Source organism: Pan troglodytes, chromosome 6, assembly GCF_028858775.2.
Source record: "Pan troglodytes isolate AG18354 chromosome 6, NHGRI_mPanTro3-v2.0_pri, whole genome shotgun sequence".
NCBI classification, from domain to species: domain Eukaryota; kingdom Metazoa; phylum Chordata; class Mammalia; order Primates; family Hominidae; genus Pan; species Pan troglodytes.
The window spans coordinates 37,591,532-37,606,579 of NC_072404.2; the positions used below are offsets into that span (position 1 = coordinate 37,591,532).

General features: G+C 37.5%; 1 protein-coding gene across 10 annotated transcripts in view; it reads right to left on the minus strand.

The window, feature by feature from the left end:
- Window positions 1-15,048, minus strand: part of PDE1C (phosphodiesterase 1C) — a 593,630-nt gene that overhangs the window by 115,965 nt on the left and 462,617 nt on the right. For all 10 annotated transcript variants that reach the window (XR_001719169.4, XR_010158831.1, XM_003318247.6 and 7 more), the window contains 3 exons: window positions 10,368-10,469; window positions 9,678-9,798; window positions 798-879 (listed from right to left, as the gene is read on the minus strand). Coding sequence is in view for 8 of the 10 variants with exons in the window: in XM_003318247.6 (XP_003318295.2) it covers window positions 798-879; window positions 9,678-9,798; window positions 10,368-10,469 (305 nt within the window). In the remaining 2 variants the exon portion in view is untranslated. The remainder of the gene's footprint in view (window positions 1-797; window positions 880-9,677; window positions 9,799-10,367; window positions 10,470-15,048) is intronic.

Sequence of the window (15,048 nt, forward strand, 5' to 3'; positions counted from 1 at the left end):
GTCTTTGAGAGCAGGTACCATATATAATTTCTCTTTGTTCCTATAACATCTATTATCATGTCTAGCAGTGCCCAATATATGAAGACTCAATATACATTATAAAAAAAGCATAAGCACTCAAAACACAAGTAGAAAAATGCCTAATTCTTATTGAATTTTCTTAAATGATTTCAGACTCTTCAAAGGTGGAGATCACTGACAACATTTAACTTAGATAGGGCACTGGTGTCCTCTCCCACAGATGAAGATTTTTAAAATGCATATATTATGGTTATTAGCAATTCAAAAGTTATCCTTACCTAAAAAAAGTGCTTTAAAGAAAAGAAAGGATGGAAGGAAGACAGGAAATAAGGAAGAAAACATTTTAAAAGATCCATTCATGGAAGTAGATTCAACAAGGAAATGGGGCTGTCCTGAAAACAGGGCTAGGAGAAGCATCAGTGAGTAGAAATGCCTTGTTAGCTTACAGTCCTGCATGCAGAATGGCGGGATGGAGTAGAATGGGCTTCCTGCCAATGACACTTGTTATCTCCTTGGAAAGTTGGGGCCCCCTCTTTCTCTTGACAGGGAATGACAGAGACACCAAGAGTGTCATTGTCCAATTCTCCCATGAACAAGCCACATTCCAGGGAAAAGAATGGACAGAGTGGTTCCATAAATTGAATCAGGCAGAGCCATGAGCACAACATGGCAGAATGGAGCCAGTTTCCCAGCCAAAGAACCACTGGGATCATCTGTGCTTACTTCTACAGGCTTCCTGCTTTGGTGCTTCTATCCAAAGAGCTGCAAACACGTACCTACTTGTGACTGAGCAACCATAGTGGACTTTCGGTCACACAGAGGAGAAAAAGGCAGCCCCAGCTCTGCTTCTCTGTCACCCTGGAAAAATAAAAGGTCATAGTAAATTAAGGAACAGTAGGCTGGGTCACCCAGATTTCATTTAGTGACTTCTGCCGCCACGGAGGCCACTGGTCTTTATTTTAATTATTACAATTACATTATAAAATAAGTCTTTATGGAGCCTGCTTCTCTACATAAAAGACAACAAAAGGCTGAAGCCCTCTGGGATCCAATAGTTCCACCCAACTGCAAAGTTCATGTTGCTGTAAAGAAAGCCTCATTGGGCAGTACTAGGACCTCCATGGAAAATAAGGCAACAGGCAATATGTCTTGTGGACTGCAGCCAGCACTGCAGGCAGAATTTCTGTGTTTTCTCAAGTCATCCTGGGTCAACCTGTGGCCATTGTTTAGCTAATGAACTCCTCCCAGATGTGGGCAGTGTTTGAAACTAAAATTCAAACTGGACTGATTCAGACTGATTCTCCTAGTGCTACCTAAAGCCACACACACTTGGAGCAAGTGCTTCTGGGTTCTTAACCTCAGAGACCAGTCCATAATGAAAAGTGGACCAAAAGGAGAATAAATAATTGCTTGTGTCTATGAAGTTAGACAACAATAAAACACAATTGTCTAACCAATATATTCTCAATCTCACCAAAAAGCATCACCATAATAAGCATTATGAAGAGTCTAAATAATAATGGAGATGTTTTCTAAAAACTTGGGCCAGAGGCTTAAGACTTGTCATACCCCCAGAGGAAAGGAAAAAAAATATGTCACCCTTCTTATAGTAGTGAAGCTGTGCTAATTCATTTTACTGGCTCAGGATAATAGCTACTGACTTGTGCTTGAATCCTTTTCTCCTACTAGATGTGAGATAGATCACAGGTAAGTTATTTTCCTTCCATACATTTTAGTTTTTATCACTTGCTAAATGTGGGATAGTAATCTCTACCTCATAGGGTTATAAGGATGAAAGAGAAAAATGCATGTAAATAAATAAGAAGAACTACTGTTGTTTCCCAACAGGTGGCTCTAATATTTAAGGCCAAGATTCGAGAAACCTTTAGTGAATTTGTTCACCTAATACACTCCGATTGTAATAAGTACTGTCAATAAATTAATTTAATAGCAAATAAAGGGTAGTAACAACCTGCAACCAGGCCTGGTTCAAAACTGGATGATTCTTCCTTCTAAGGCATGCTACCAAAGAGAATGGATATTGGCTCACATGTAGCATTAACTGAAAGGACGGAAAAGGAGTGTGTGTCTGAAGAAGCTCAACAATGGGGTCACAATGGGAGTTGGGGACATCCAAAGGTCTCAGGAATAGTCCCTAAGTGGCTCAGTTCCTTCTGCACCCTCTTCCTATATAGACACCCCAGTGGACACAATGGCTTCTTTATTTCAAGTACGCACTACTGAAAACTGCTCTCTCAAGTGGCATGATAAAAATGATTTCCTCCTGAGTGATTTCTACCTAGGTGATATGTAGAAAAGGAAGTGTATTTATAACATAAATTCTAGTGGTGTAGATGGTTTTGTGGGATAGTTCAGCTAAAACAAATAAAACCCTTTTTATTCCCATGTAGCAGGGATACAAATTGTTCTGTCAGTACATTTTAATGGGGAGGGTGTGAACACTCTCCATTTGACTATTAAAATATAAACACTAATTTGGATTTCATTACTGAACAATCACCTGATACTAAATAACTCCTAATTCCACAAACTTGTCTATACCCAAATATACACATAATTTACATGCTTTGTATTTAATTGAGCTGTGTAGACTCGACTAATAAAAGCTTAGTTTTAAAACAGAGGTAATTGAATTCCCTTTGGAAAGCAGATATATTTATGAATTGAAAAAAAAACAGTGCTGATAATGTAGAGGAATAAACTTCTACTCATGAGTCCAACTTGAGTGATAACACAATACTGTATGACTCTATAGCTATAGCTTAAAATTATTCATACACTTCCTGTTTATTGAAGAGGTCAACATTTTCAAAAGAGGGCAAAAGTCTCTATTTACACAAAGGATTTTTAAAAACTCACTCGTTTTTTTTTCTTCCAGGACAGCTCAGAAAAATAAGTATCATTCCTGCGGTAGGGGTTAAGATAACTCCAACTGATAAAGTCACATAGTTGGCACACAGAAGGAAGATAATGAATATTTGTTGAATAAATGAAAAGACTAATTTGGTTAGAAACACTCAAGTTCCTTTGGCCACTCAGACATTCATGACAGACAAACTAAAGAGAGCAGTTAGGCAGGTAGCTGTTCACCAAATCCCTATTCTCCTCCTCCTCCATTTCCTGTCTACACAGCTAGACTCCACTGCCTAGAATCACTGCCAGTTAGTGCTCAATAACAGAACAAGAGAAGGGATGCATTTCTACCACAGTTCAGGCCTACAATATCTCTTATGCCTACTTCTCCATGTTTTCCCCAGTTTGCTGGTTTGATGTAGACAAGCACTTTGGAAGCAAGGTAGATGGCAGAATACTGTCTAAAATCATTGCTTATCATAGAACCATCTGCCAATCAAGAAACATGAGTCCTATACTGTACATGAGTGAGTTCAAAACTTCCATTTATGTGTGTTGTTATACATTTGGGGGTAGCTATAGGTAAGCAGCAAACCAGTCAAAAGAGACAAGGGCTCCATCTGTATTGGAAGTTCACAGAGAAGATGGCACCTGTCAATGCAAGAGCTTCCAAAGACATTTAGGTAATATCTCAAGTGAGTCTTTTCAGGTGAAATGAAGAAAAAGCAAATGTTTGGGAAAGCAACAGAAGGATCAAGTTGAACAAAGCACAGCAATGTATATTCTTCTTTCCCAGGGGAGGAAGGCACAAATATAACATATGAGAAAGGCATTGTGATGTTGGATTTAAGATAGCATAGTAAAGTTTTAGCTCTTTCAGAAATTATCATCTCAAAAATAAGGAGAGTAAGAAACAGAAATACAATCACACATCCTAGGAAAAATCTGTAATCTAAAATCAAAACTATATGAGAAAGGGCTGCCAAATGCTGTAAATATCAGAGAGGAATAAGGCAAGATGCCAAGAGGCTAGGTAGAGAATAGACATTGAATTGCAAGAGGCCCTACAAAAGTAAGGAAGAAGTAAAGGCACACACACACACACACGCGCACACACACACACACACACACACACACACACACACACCGCTTCATAGGACCCAAATAATAAACCAAGGACAATTCTAGATAGCTTAGAATACTACTGCTCTGATTGCCCTGTGGTACAAATCTGCAAATAGTTGGTCTGAAAAGAATACATTTCACTCAAAGTTGTAAATAATAATAATAAAGTGAAGAAGAAAAGACAGGAGGAGGAGAAGGGGCAGAAGGAAGAGTAGAAAGAGGAGGACAAAGAGATGATGGAGAAGATGGAGGGGAAGAAGAAAAAGGTGAAGAAGAAGAAGAGGAAGGAAGAGATAAAAGAAAAAGAGCAAAGGGAGGAGAAGGAAGTATTATACCATCAGCAGCAGAAGCAGGAATAAAGAACTTCAAACAAACAACAGATGGGGAATACTCATCAGATAAATGGTGCCACTACTAACAGAAAGAAGCTCCTGAAATTGTTAAGAACAAGGGCTCAGGGGAATGAGACCTAGCAGAGCACAGGAAAGACATTGAAAAGGGAAGAAAACTAGAATTATCACATTAATGCAGATTGTGCTGGAAGCAGCTCAAAGGAGAACTGAATTGATAAAAATAAAAAGGCCACTGAAGGCACTATAAACAAAAAGAGAAACAATAAAACAATCTGATAATTTCATAGGGAACAAAGGGAAAAACTCACCAACACGTGTAATAAATAAAAATGGGAAAAATACTATAGACACAGATTAAATTAAAAGAATTGTAAGAGATGTTTGCAAAATATAAAATTGTACAACAATACAAAGAAAATGAACCTCACAGTTTTTCCAACATGATATATTTACCAACGAGGTGAACTTATACTTCTTTAAAGTCAATATTTCATCAAAAAGTACCCTGAGGCAGTGGCTTGGATTTTGTAAATTATGGTTATAAAACTGAAGATGTAACTTACTCTCTTAGTAACCATGGAATGTGTGGTCCATCAGCACTGAGACTATGCCCTTATTTTAAAATGTAACCCAACTTTCCAAATGTAATTTTTAAAAACACTCTATAGTGCCATTGAGATTTCCCATTTGAATTGTCCAATTTAAAAATCTATAGTTAAGAACTGAGGCAGCATTTCTCTTACATGTGTTACTTACTATAGCTTATGGCATCTAGGTTAAAATATTAAGTCAATAAAAATAATTTACTGAATTATAATTACTAAAAAATAGTTCCAGTCCAATGAGTTAACAGTCCCTTCCCAACAGGCAAGAAATTCAATATGGTTATTTTCATATTGCCTCTAGCACATTTTTATTCGAGTATATGTATGTGCAAACAAGTTTTCCTTTACGAGGAAAAAATGTTCATATGTTTAAGTAATTCATTTTTACTTTCTCATAATTAGAAAAAGAATCACTTTAATACCTCAAACTATATGAGTTAGCTATTATCTATCCTTTCACCATGGACCACATACTCCTAGCTGTAGAGGGTATGTTATGGTTTGGCTGTGTTCTCCCACCTCAAATCTCATCTTAAATTGTAGCTCCTATAATTCCCATGTGTTGTGGAAGGGAGCCCGTGGGAGATAATTGAATAATGGAGGCAGTTTCCTCCATACTGTTTTCACGATAGTGAATAAGTCTAATGAGATCTGATGGTTTTACAAGGGGAAACCCCTTTCATTTGGTTCTCATGCTCTCTCTTTGCTGGCTGCCATGTAAGACATCCCTTTGTTTTTCCTTTGTCTTCCACCACAGTTGTGAGGCTTCCTCAGCCCTGTGGAACTGTGAGTCAATTAAACTTCTTTCCTTTATAAATTACCCAGTCTTGGGTATTCTTTATCAGCAGCGTGAAAATGAACTAATACAGTAAATTGGTACTGGCAGAGTGTGGCTCTGCTATAAAGATACCTGATATGTGGAAGCGACTTTAGAAGTGGGTAACAGGCAGAGGTTGGAACAGTTTGGAGAGCTCAGAAGAAGATAAGAAAATGTGGGAAAATTTGGAACTTCCTAGAGACTTGTTGAATGTCTTTGAACAAAATGTTGATAATATGGACAATGACATCCAGGCTGAGATGGTCTCAGTGGAGACGAGGAACTAGTTGGGAACTGGAGTAAAGATGATTCTTGCTGTGTTTTAGCAAAGAGACTGGCAGCATTTTACCCCTGCCCGAGAGATCTGTGGAACTTTGAACTTGAGGGAAATGACTTAGGGTATCTGGCGGAAGCAATTTCTAAGCAGGAAAACATTCAAGAGGTAACTTGGGTGCTGTTAAAAGCGTTCGGTTTTAAAAGGGAAACGGCACATAAAAGTTCAGAAAATTTGCAGCCTGATGATGCAATAGAAAAGAAAAACCCATTTTCTGAGGAGAAATTCCAGTCTGCTGCACAAATTTGCAGAAGTAACAAGGAGCCAAGACAATGGGGAAAATGTCACACATCACAGACCAAGAGGCCTAGGAGGAAAAGATGGTTTTGTGGGCTGGGCCCAGGGTTCCCCTGCTGTGTGCAGCCTAGGGACTTGGTGCCCTGCATCCCAGATGCTCTAGTCATGGCTAAAAGGGGCTAGGTACAGCTCAGGCCATGGCTTCAGAAGGTGCAAGCCTCAAGCCTTGGAGATTTCTGCATGGTGTTGAGCCTGCAGGTGCACAGAAGTCAAGAATTCAGGTTTGGGAACCTCCGCCTAGATTTCAGAGGATGTAGGAAACCACCTGGATGTCCAGGCAGAAATTTGCTGCAGGGGCAGGGCCCTCATGGATAACCTCTGCTATGGTAGTGTGGATGCAAAATGTGGAGTTGAAACCCCCACACAGAGTCCCTACTAGGGCACTGCCTAGTGGAGCTGTGAGAAGAGGGCCACTGTTCTCCAGATCCCAGAATGGTAGGTCCACTGACAACTTGCACCATGTGCCTGGAAAAGCAGCAGACGCTCACTGTCAGCCCATGAAAGCAGTCAGGAGGGAGGCTGTACCTGGAAAAGCCACAGGGACAGAGCTGCCCAAGACCATGAGAACCCATCTCTTGCATCAGCATGACCTGGATGTGAGACATAGAGTCAAAAGGAGATCATTTTGGAGCTTTAAGATTTGACTGCCATGCTGGATTTTGGACTTGCATAGGCCATGTAACCCCTTTGTTTGCCCAATTTCTCCCATTTGAAATGGCTGTATTTACCCAATGCCTGTACCCTCATTGTATCTAGGATGTAACTAACTTGCTTTTGATTTTGCAGACTCATAGGTGGAAGGAACTTACCTTGTCTCAGATGAGACTTCGAACTGTGGACTTTTGAGTTAATGCAGAAACGAGTTAAGACTTTGGGGGACTGTTGGGAAGGTATGATTGGTTTTGAAATGTGAGAATACGAGATTTGGGAGGGGTCAGGGTGGAATGACATGGTTTGGCTGTGTCCCTACCCAAATCTCATCTTAAATTGTAGCTCCCATAATTCCCACATGTTGTGGGATGAACCTGGTGAGAGATAACTGAATCCTGGGTGCGGTTTCCCCCATACTGTTCTCGTGGTAGAAAATAAGTCTCATGAGATCTAATGGTTTTATAATGGAAAAATCCCTTTCACTTGGTTCTCATTCTCTCTCTTTGCTGGCCACCGTGCAAGACATCTCTTTACTCTTCTGCCATGACTGTGAGGCCTCCCCAGCTATGTGGAGCTGTGAGTCAATTAAACCTCTTCCCTTTATAAATTACCCAGTCTTGAGTAGGTCTTTATTTGCAGCATGAGAACAGACTAGTACAGGGTGATATTGCAAAAGTATTATCAAAGAAAGCGTATGACAGGGGGAGTGGAGATTTGGAGAACATCCTCATACTACTATTAGAAAAACAGCCTTTGGAAAAATAGCTCAAAAGAAGCTCTTGGTGAAGGATGATTTTGCGGAGTCACCTGTAGAGTTCTAGTTCCCCCCACACCATGGAGTCCCCTTTGAGAATTACTCTGGGAGGCTGAGCAATGACTCTGCAAAGAGAATTAACCATAAACTAAATAGGGTACCTGTTGACATACACATATAATAGCTGGGGGGTGTTTTGGCGTGTGTGTGTGTGTGTGTGTGTGTGTGTGCATGTGCACCATAGACAGAGTGAAGGAAATGCCTTGCATTTCCTAACAAAAGGGTCTTAAGAAAACATCTCGTCCAACCTTATCCTAAATCCTTCCCTCCCCCTGCTCCCCCAACATAAATCACAGATAAGACCATAGGGAATTAGAGAAGCAATTTGATTAGACTCAGGCCATAAATCAGTGGAAATAAACTCCAATAAACGGTCTTCTGGCATTTGTTTAATGTGCTGTTAACTCTAGCCCCACTTCATTACTAGATAGTTTCAGAAGGAAAACACACACACACAGGCACACACACACACAGGTGCCTTCTACAATTTCTGCATTCAGACTTGAAATATGAGAGTAAGAATTATCACAATCTAAATTTATTCAGAAAAAATAAATAGCAAAAGAGCCCATCGCTTGTCAGTTTGCGGGACGAAGTTGTGACTTGTGTTATTAAGCAGTGTTTTATGGAATCAGAAGTCTCTGAATCCATGCTGTTGAACCTCTTTTCTTGAATTAGCAAGAATTAACTGAATTAGCTGTATTAACTTGAATTTATTATAATTTAGGTCACCAAATCTATGTATCATGCCTTCAATCTCAGGCCCGCATGTCTGGATGCAGATGTTTGAATGGCAGCACCTCTAGAGATAAGGTTAGCACACGTGCCTGAGTTGGAAAGACTTCGGTCTTGGTGCTATGCATTTATTTCCCTATTTCTCTAGTTCTATGCAATTTTAAAATTTGTTTTTAAACAATTTATAATAATTAAAGATCCTGCCTATTCTTTTTTTCTTTTTCTGAGACGGAGTCTCGCGCTGTCGCCAGGCTGGAGTACGGCAGTGCGATCTCGGTTCACTGCAACCTCCATCTCCCAGGTTCAAGCGATTCTCCTGCCTCAGCCTCTCAAGTAGCTGGGATTACAGGCACCCACCACCACGCCCGGCTAATTTTTGTATTTTTAGTAGAGATGGGGTTTCACCATCTTGGCCAGGATGGTCTCAATCTCCTGACCTCATGATCCACCTGCCTCGGCCTCCCAAAGTGCTGCGATTACAGGCATGAGCCACTGCACCAGACCGATCCTGCCTATTCTTATAGACAACACAACTCTGGAACTTAGGATGGAGTGAAGTTTAAATACAACTGGAATGGCAGTTTCTAGTGATTTCCTGACCCCAAATTGCCACATCTGGTTTGGAATTTTGCGTCTTGGACTTGTCCACTAGAAAGAAACAACCCAACCAATTATAATAGAGACATGAGTTCAAGATTAACATCTTAATCCTATAGGGTGATGCCAAAGTAACTGTCATTTTGTCGAGCCACTAGAAAAAAAAAGTAAAAGAACCCCTCAAATGACATTTTGACAAAAGACTGCTACAAGGAAATACTTTTTTTCCCCCAAACAGAAATGCATACGATAAAAATACCATAATGTCCTAAAAAGCAGTATTTAGGTAAGATTCAAATATCACATGACCAAGAGGCAAAATAATCTGTGGAGCCCCCCTCCCCTCTCCAAAATTACTGTAATCTCAATAGTCCTTATCTTAGCATTGCTGAGATATAAAATTCATAAAATATCCAATGATGACAGCCCTGATGGAGAGAGAGCAACAAGGTACCTGTCTGAAGAACTCCTCCAGGAGTGACATTGTCCAGCGATGATGGAGGTCCCATGCTTTTGCTGGATGGCTAATATCTGCTGTATGCAGCATAAGGGATAAGGCTTTTGGCTTTTCAATGCTGTAAACCAAAAGCACCCAAACACATGATAACCATACTCTTCAGAACCTCAGTAAGAGTTTTTAAAAAATCATTAAGTTTTTAATCTCTTTCGTTCTTCCATCTCAAACCCCACTTCAGCTAAATTGAGGAAAAGACATCATTTCATCCTACAACTGGGATACTCATTAACTTGGTCTCCATATTTACGGAATTGGACTCTCTGGACTCAAATCCATTTCTGGAATGACTGCATCCTTCAAAAAGACAGCAAGAATCCAAGAGTCACTGACTTTTATTGGTTGCTTCTGCATTGGGGATCTCTGATAATTTAGTTTTCCACAGGGAATTATTTTAAATTCTCACTGGGGACAACTGATGCTGCCTCTATTATTTCTTTCAACCCTCATGAGAACATACCTTATTGTGATAGGTACAACTTTTATGCTTTCTCCTTCAAACATCATCATTGCATAAGAACACTCTATAAAGTTGTGTTAAAGGAGATGCTCTTTAAAGGGATAGCCACATAGACGAGGACCCATTCAAACACCTATACAAACAAAAGCACAAGCCACAAGCACACTTACGCTTCTGGCTGCTGCAGAGCAGTCTTCATTGCTTTGATTTGTTGGAAGTGACAAGACATATCTGTGGCCATCACCATTTCAATTACCAAGGTTCGAAACTCCCTTTTAGAGACAACCATGGAGAAAAAAGGATGGAAGTCAAAAATGGAAAGTAAAAATCAGTTTTTTTTTTGCCACTGCTAATGAAAATCAGTCAACGATTTCTGACATTTCTAATCTAATTTGGGTCTTTAAGGTGAGTTTTCAAATAAGGAATAAATGAAAGCTAAGTATTAAGAAAATCATTTATTAGGAATACGATACATGGAATACACATATCATTTGGAAAATTAACTCACAGGAAAAAATTCAATGAAACTGAAAATTGTATTAAAATACTCTTTTCTCCAAATGAATTCAGAGTTTTAAGAAAGAATTAACTTGAAAATAATCCTTGGAGGTAAATTAATAATCCATATTTCACATTGGATACAGGTATTCCATCTTTTTAAAAATAGCTTGATTTTTAATAGAGTTTTAGGTTGACAGAAAAATTGAGCTTATAGTATAGCTAGTTCTCATGTTACCTCACTTCCAGCACAGTTTTCTTATTTTTAAAGTCTTGTGTTAATGTGGTGCATTTGTTACAACTAGTGAATCAATATTGATATATTATGTTAACTACAGTCCATAGTTTACATTAAGGTTCACTGGGCATGCTGTACAGTTCTACCAGTTTTGACAAATGCATAATGCCATGTATCCACCATCACAGTATCCATACAGAATAGATTCAGCACCCTAAAATCCCCTGTGCTCCTTCGATTCACCCCTCTCTTTTTTCCCTCAACCCCTGCCAATCACTGATCTTTTTACTGCCTCTAACGACTTTATTGAGGTATAATTTACATAGAATAAACTGCTTACAATTTACATAAATTGCAGAATGTAATGAGTTTAACAGTTGAGTAAGTTTTTGAAAATACCACTGTAATCATACCAAATACTTCCATCACCCTCAAACCTAGCCCCAGGCAAAGTTTGATCTGGCTTATGTCTATCTAAAATAGTTTGAATTTTCTAGTTTTATACATGTGTACATAAAGTATACACATATATATTTAGTATATATTTCAAATATTTAATATATATTATAGATTTCAATATTTATATATTATATACACATATATTTCATACATATATACATATTTATTATATACATACATGTAGACATACACAGATACACATATATGTATTATATATTAAATATGTGTATATATGTATATATAGATGATGTATATATGTATGTATACATATGTATATGTATACATACATATATGTATGTGTGTATATACATATATGTATGTATGTGTGTATATATACATACATATATACACACATATTATTTTAAAATATTCACACATTTAAAATATACACACATTATTTTAAAATATAATAGATAATACATATTATATACACATACATACGCATTACATATTAACACAGATACTAGATATATACACACGTGTTTCTATGTATATACATAGACACACACACACATATATATAATACGAAATGTACTCTTTCTTTACTCAGCATAATGATTTACAATTCATCTATATAGTGGTTCATCAATAGTTCATTTTCTCTTATTGCTGAGTGGTATTCTATCATATGAGCATACCACAGTTTGTTATCCATTTACTAGCTAACGGACATTCAAGTTATTAGATTCTAGTTTGGAACTATTGTGAATAAAGCTACTATGGGTATTCATACATAAATCTTTGTGTAGACACATATGTTTTCATTTATCTGGGGTGAATACCTAGAAGCAGAATGGCTGGTTTATAAGACAGCTGAGTGTTTATAAGAAACTGCCAGCCGGGCATAGTGGCTCATGCCTGTAATCCCAACACTTTGGGAGGCTGAGGCAGGTGGATCACCTGAGGTCAGGAGTTCGAGACTAGCCTGACCAATATGGTGAAACCCCATCTCTACTAAAAATACAAAAATTAGCTGGGTGTTGTGGCATGCACCTGTAGTCCCAGCTACTCAGGAGGCTGAGACAGGAGAATTTCTTGAACCTAGGAGGTGGAAGTTGCAATGAGGTGATATCATGCCACTGCACTCTAGCCTGGGTGACAGAGACTGCATCTCAATTAAAAAAGAAAAAAGAAACTGCCAAATATTTGTGAAAGTGGTTGTATCACTTTACATTTGACCACTAGCGTATAACATTTTCAGTTTTTCTTTGCCTCCTCTAATCAGTCTTTAATTTCGGCCATTCTTCTGATGGATATGTAGTGTTATCTCATCGTGGTTTTAATTCACATTTCTTTGTTGACTATGTCAGGCACATTTTCATGTACTTGTATTCCATTTGTATACATTTTTTAGGGAAATGTCTGTTTCAAACCTTTCTCATTTTAAAATTGAATTGTTTACTTATTATTGAGTTATAAAAGTACCTTACACATTTTGGATTCAAAACCTATGTAAAACATAAGTGTTGTGAATAATTTCTCCAATGTCTTGGCCTGCTTTTTTTTTAACGGTGTCTCCCAAAGAGCAAAAGGTTTAATTTTTATAAAGTTCAATTTATCATTAAAAAAATGCTTCATGCTTTTTCTCTCCTATCTGAGAAACCTCCACCTACTTCCAAGGACTTCAGTGTTTTCCTCTGGAAGTCTTGCCATTTTAGCTTTTACGTTTAGGTTTATAACCAATTTTGAGCTATTTTTTGAGTATGGTATGTGATAAGGGTCAAAGTTATCTTTTCCCATTGTTCCAAAACCATTTGTTGAAAATATTTTCTTTTCCCCATTGAATTAATTTGGCATCATAAATCAATTGATGAGTCAATTTCAAAACTCTCAATTCTGTCCCATAGTTATGTATGTCCATCTTTCACCAGTGAAATGCTGCCTTGAATACTGTAACTTAAGCATGCTTGGAATCAAGAAATATGAGTCCTCTAACCTTGTTCTTCTTTTAAAAAGTATTATTTGGCATTTCTATATAAAGTTTATAATAATCGTGGCAATTTCCAACATAATTCTGCTGGAATTTTGATTGGAATTGTATTGAAACAATAAATAAATTTTGGAAGATTTGACATCTTTATAATACCGAGTGTTCCACTACATGATGACAGTATATCTCTCAATGTATTTAGTTCCTCTATAATCAGCAATACTACATAATCTTTAGTGAACATGAGCTGCATTTGTTTTTGAAAGCTACTACTAAGTATTTTATATGTTATGTGCTATTGTAAAAAATTATTTTATTTTCCAATGGTTTGCTGCTAGTGTCTCTCTCCCTCTCTCTGTCTCTGTCTCTCTCTCTCTCTCTCTCTCTATATATATATATATATATATGTATATGTGCATATATGCATATGTGTATATATAATGTTTTTTACATTAACCTTGTATTCTGTGACCTTGCAAAATTCATTATCGGTTCCAGTAGCTCCTTTACAGATCCTTAGGATTTTCTACTTAGGCAATCATGTCATTCGCTATTAACATCTTAACAATGTTGATGAATGTAAGATTAAGCATCTTTGTCTTACTCCCAGTCTTAAGGAAAAAACATTCAATATTTCACCATTAAGCTTGATGTTAGTTATAGGTTTTTCACACATGCCCTTTATCCAGTTGAGGAAGCTCCCTTCTGTTTCTGGCTTGCTGAGAGTTTTTATGATGAATGTGTTGAATTTTGTCAAATGCTTGTTATATATCTATTAAGATGACTGTATGATTTTCTGTTTGTTTTTAAATATGGGGAATTCTTTTAATTAATTTTTGAATGCTGAATTAATCTTGCATTCCTTGGATAAGCCCAATATATGAGTCAGGATTCTCCAGAGAAACCAATAGGATATATACATATCAAGAAAGAGATTTATTATAAGGAAGTGGCTCACATAATTATGAAGGCTGACAAGTCCCAAGATCTGCAGGGTAAATCAGCAAGTGGAGATCCAGGACACCCAATATTGTACTTCCAACTTGAAGGCTGACAGCTCAAGACCCAGGAAGAGCCATTGTTTTAGTTCAAAGACAGGCAAAAAGAATTCTCTCTTACTTGGGAGGTGGTCAGCCTTTTTGTTCTAGTTAGGCCTTCAACTGGTTGAATGAGGTCAACTCATGTTAGGAAGGGCAATCTGCTTTACTCAGTCTACCCTCTCATATGTTAATCTCATCCAAAAACACCCTCACAGAAACAACAGAATAATGCTTGACCAAATATCAGCACACACTGAGGCCCAGGCGAGTTGATACATAAAATTAACTATCACACATGATATATTACCTTTTTAGTATATTGTTATATTTAATTAGTTAATATTTTACTGAGAATTGTTATAGCTATGTTCATAAAATACATTAGTCTTTAACATTCCTTTTTATGAATTTTTTTTCCAGAGTGTGGTATCAAAATTATGTCTTATAAAACAAATTGCACAGTATTTCTTCCTTCTCTAAATACATTTGCATAAGATTGGTATTATCTATTCTTTACATATTGATAGAATTCACCAGTTAAACTATCCAAGGCTGGATATTTCTTTGTGGGAATATTTTTGATGACAAAGTCAATTTTTTAACAGACATAGGATTGTTCAGACTTTCTGTTTCATCTTGTGTGAATTTTGGTAAGTTGTATTTTGCAAGGAATTTATCCACTTCAT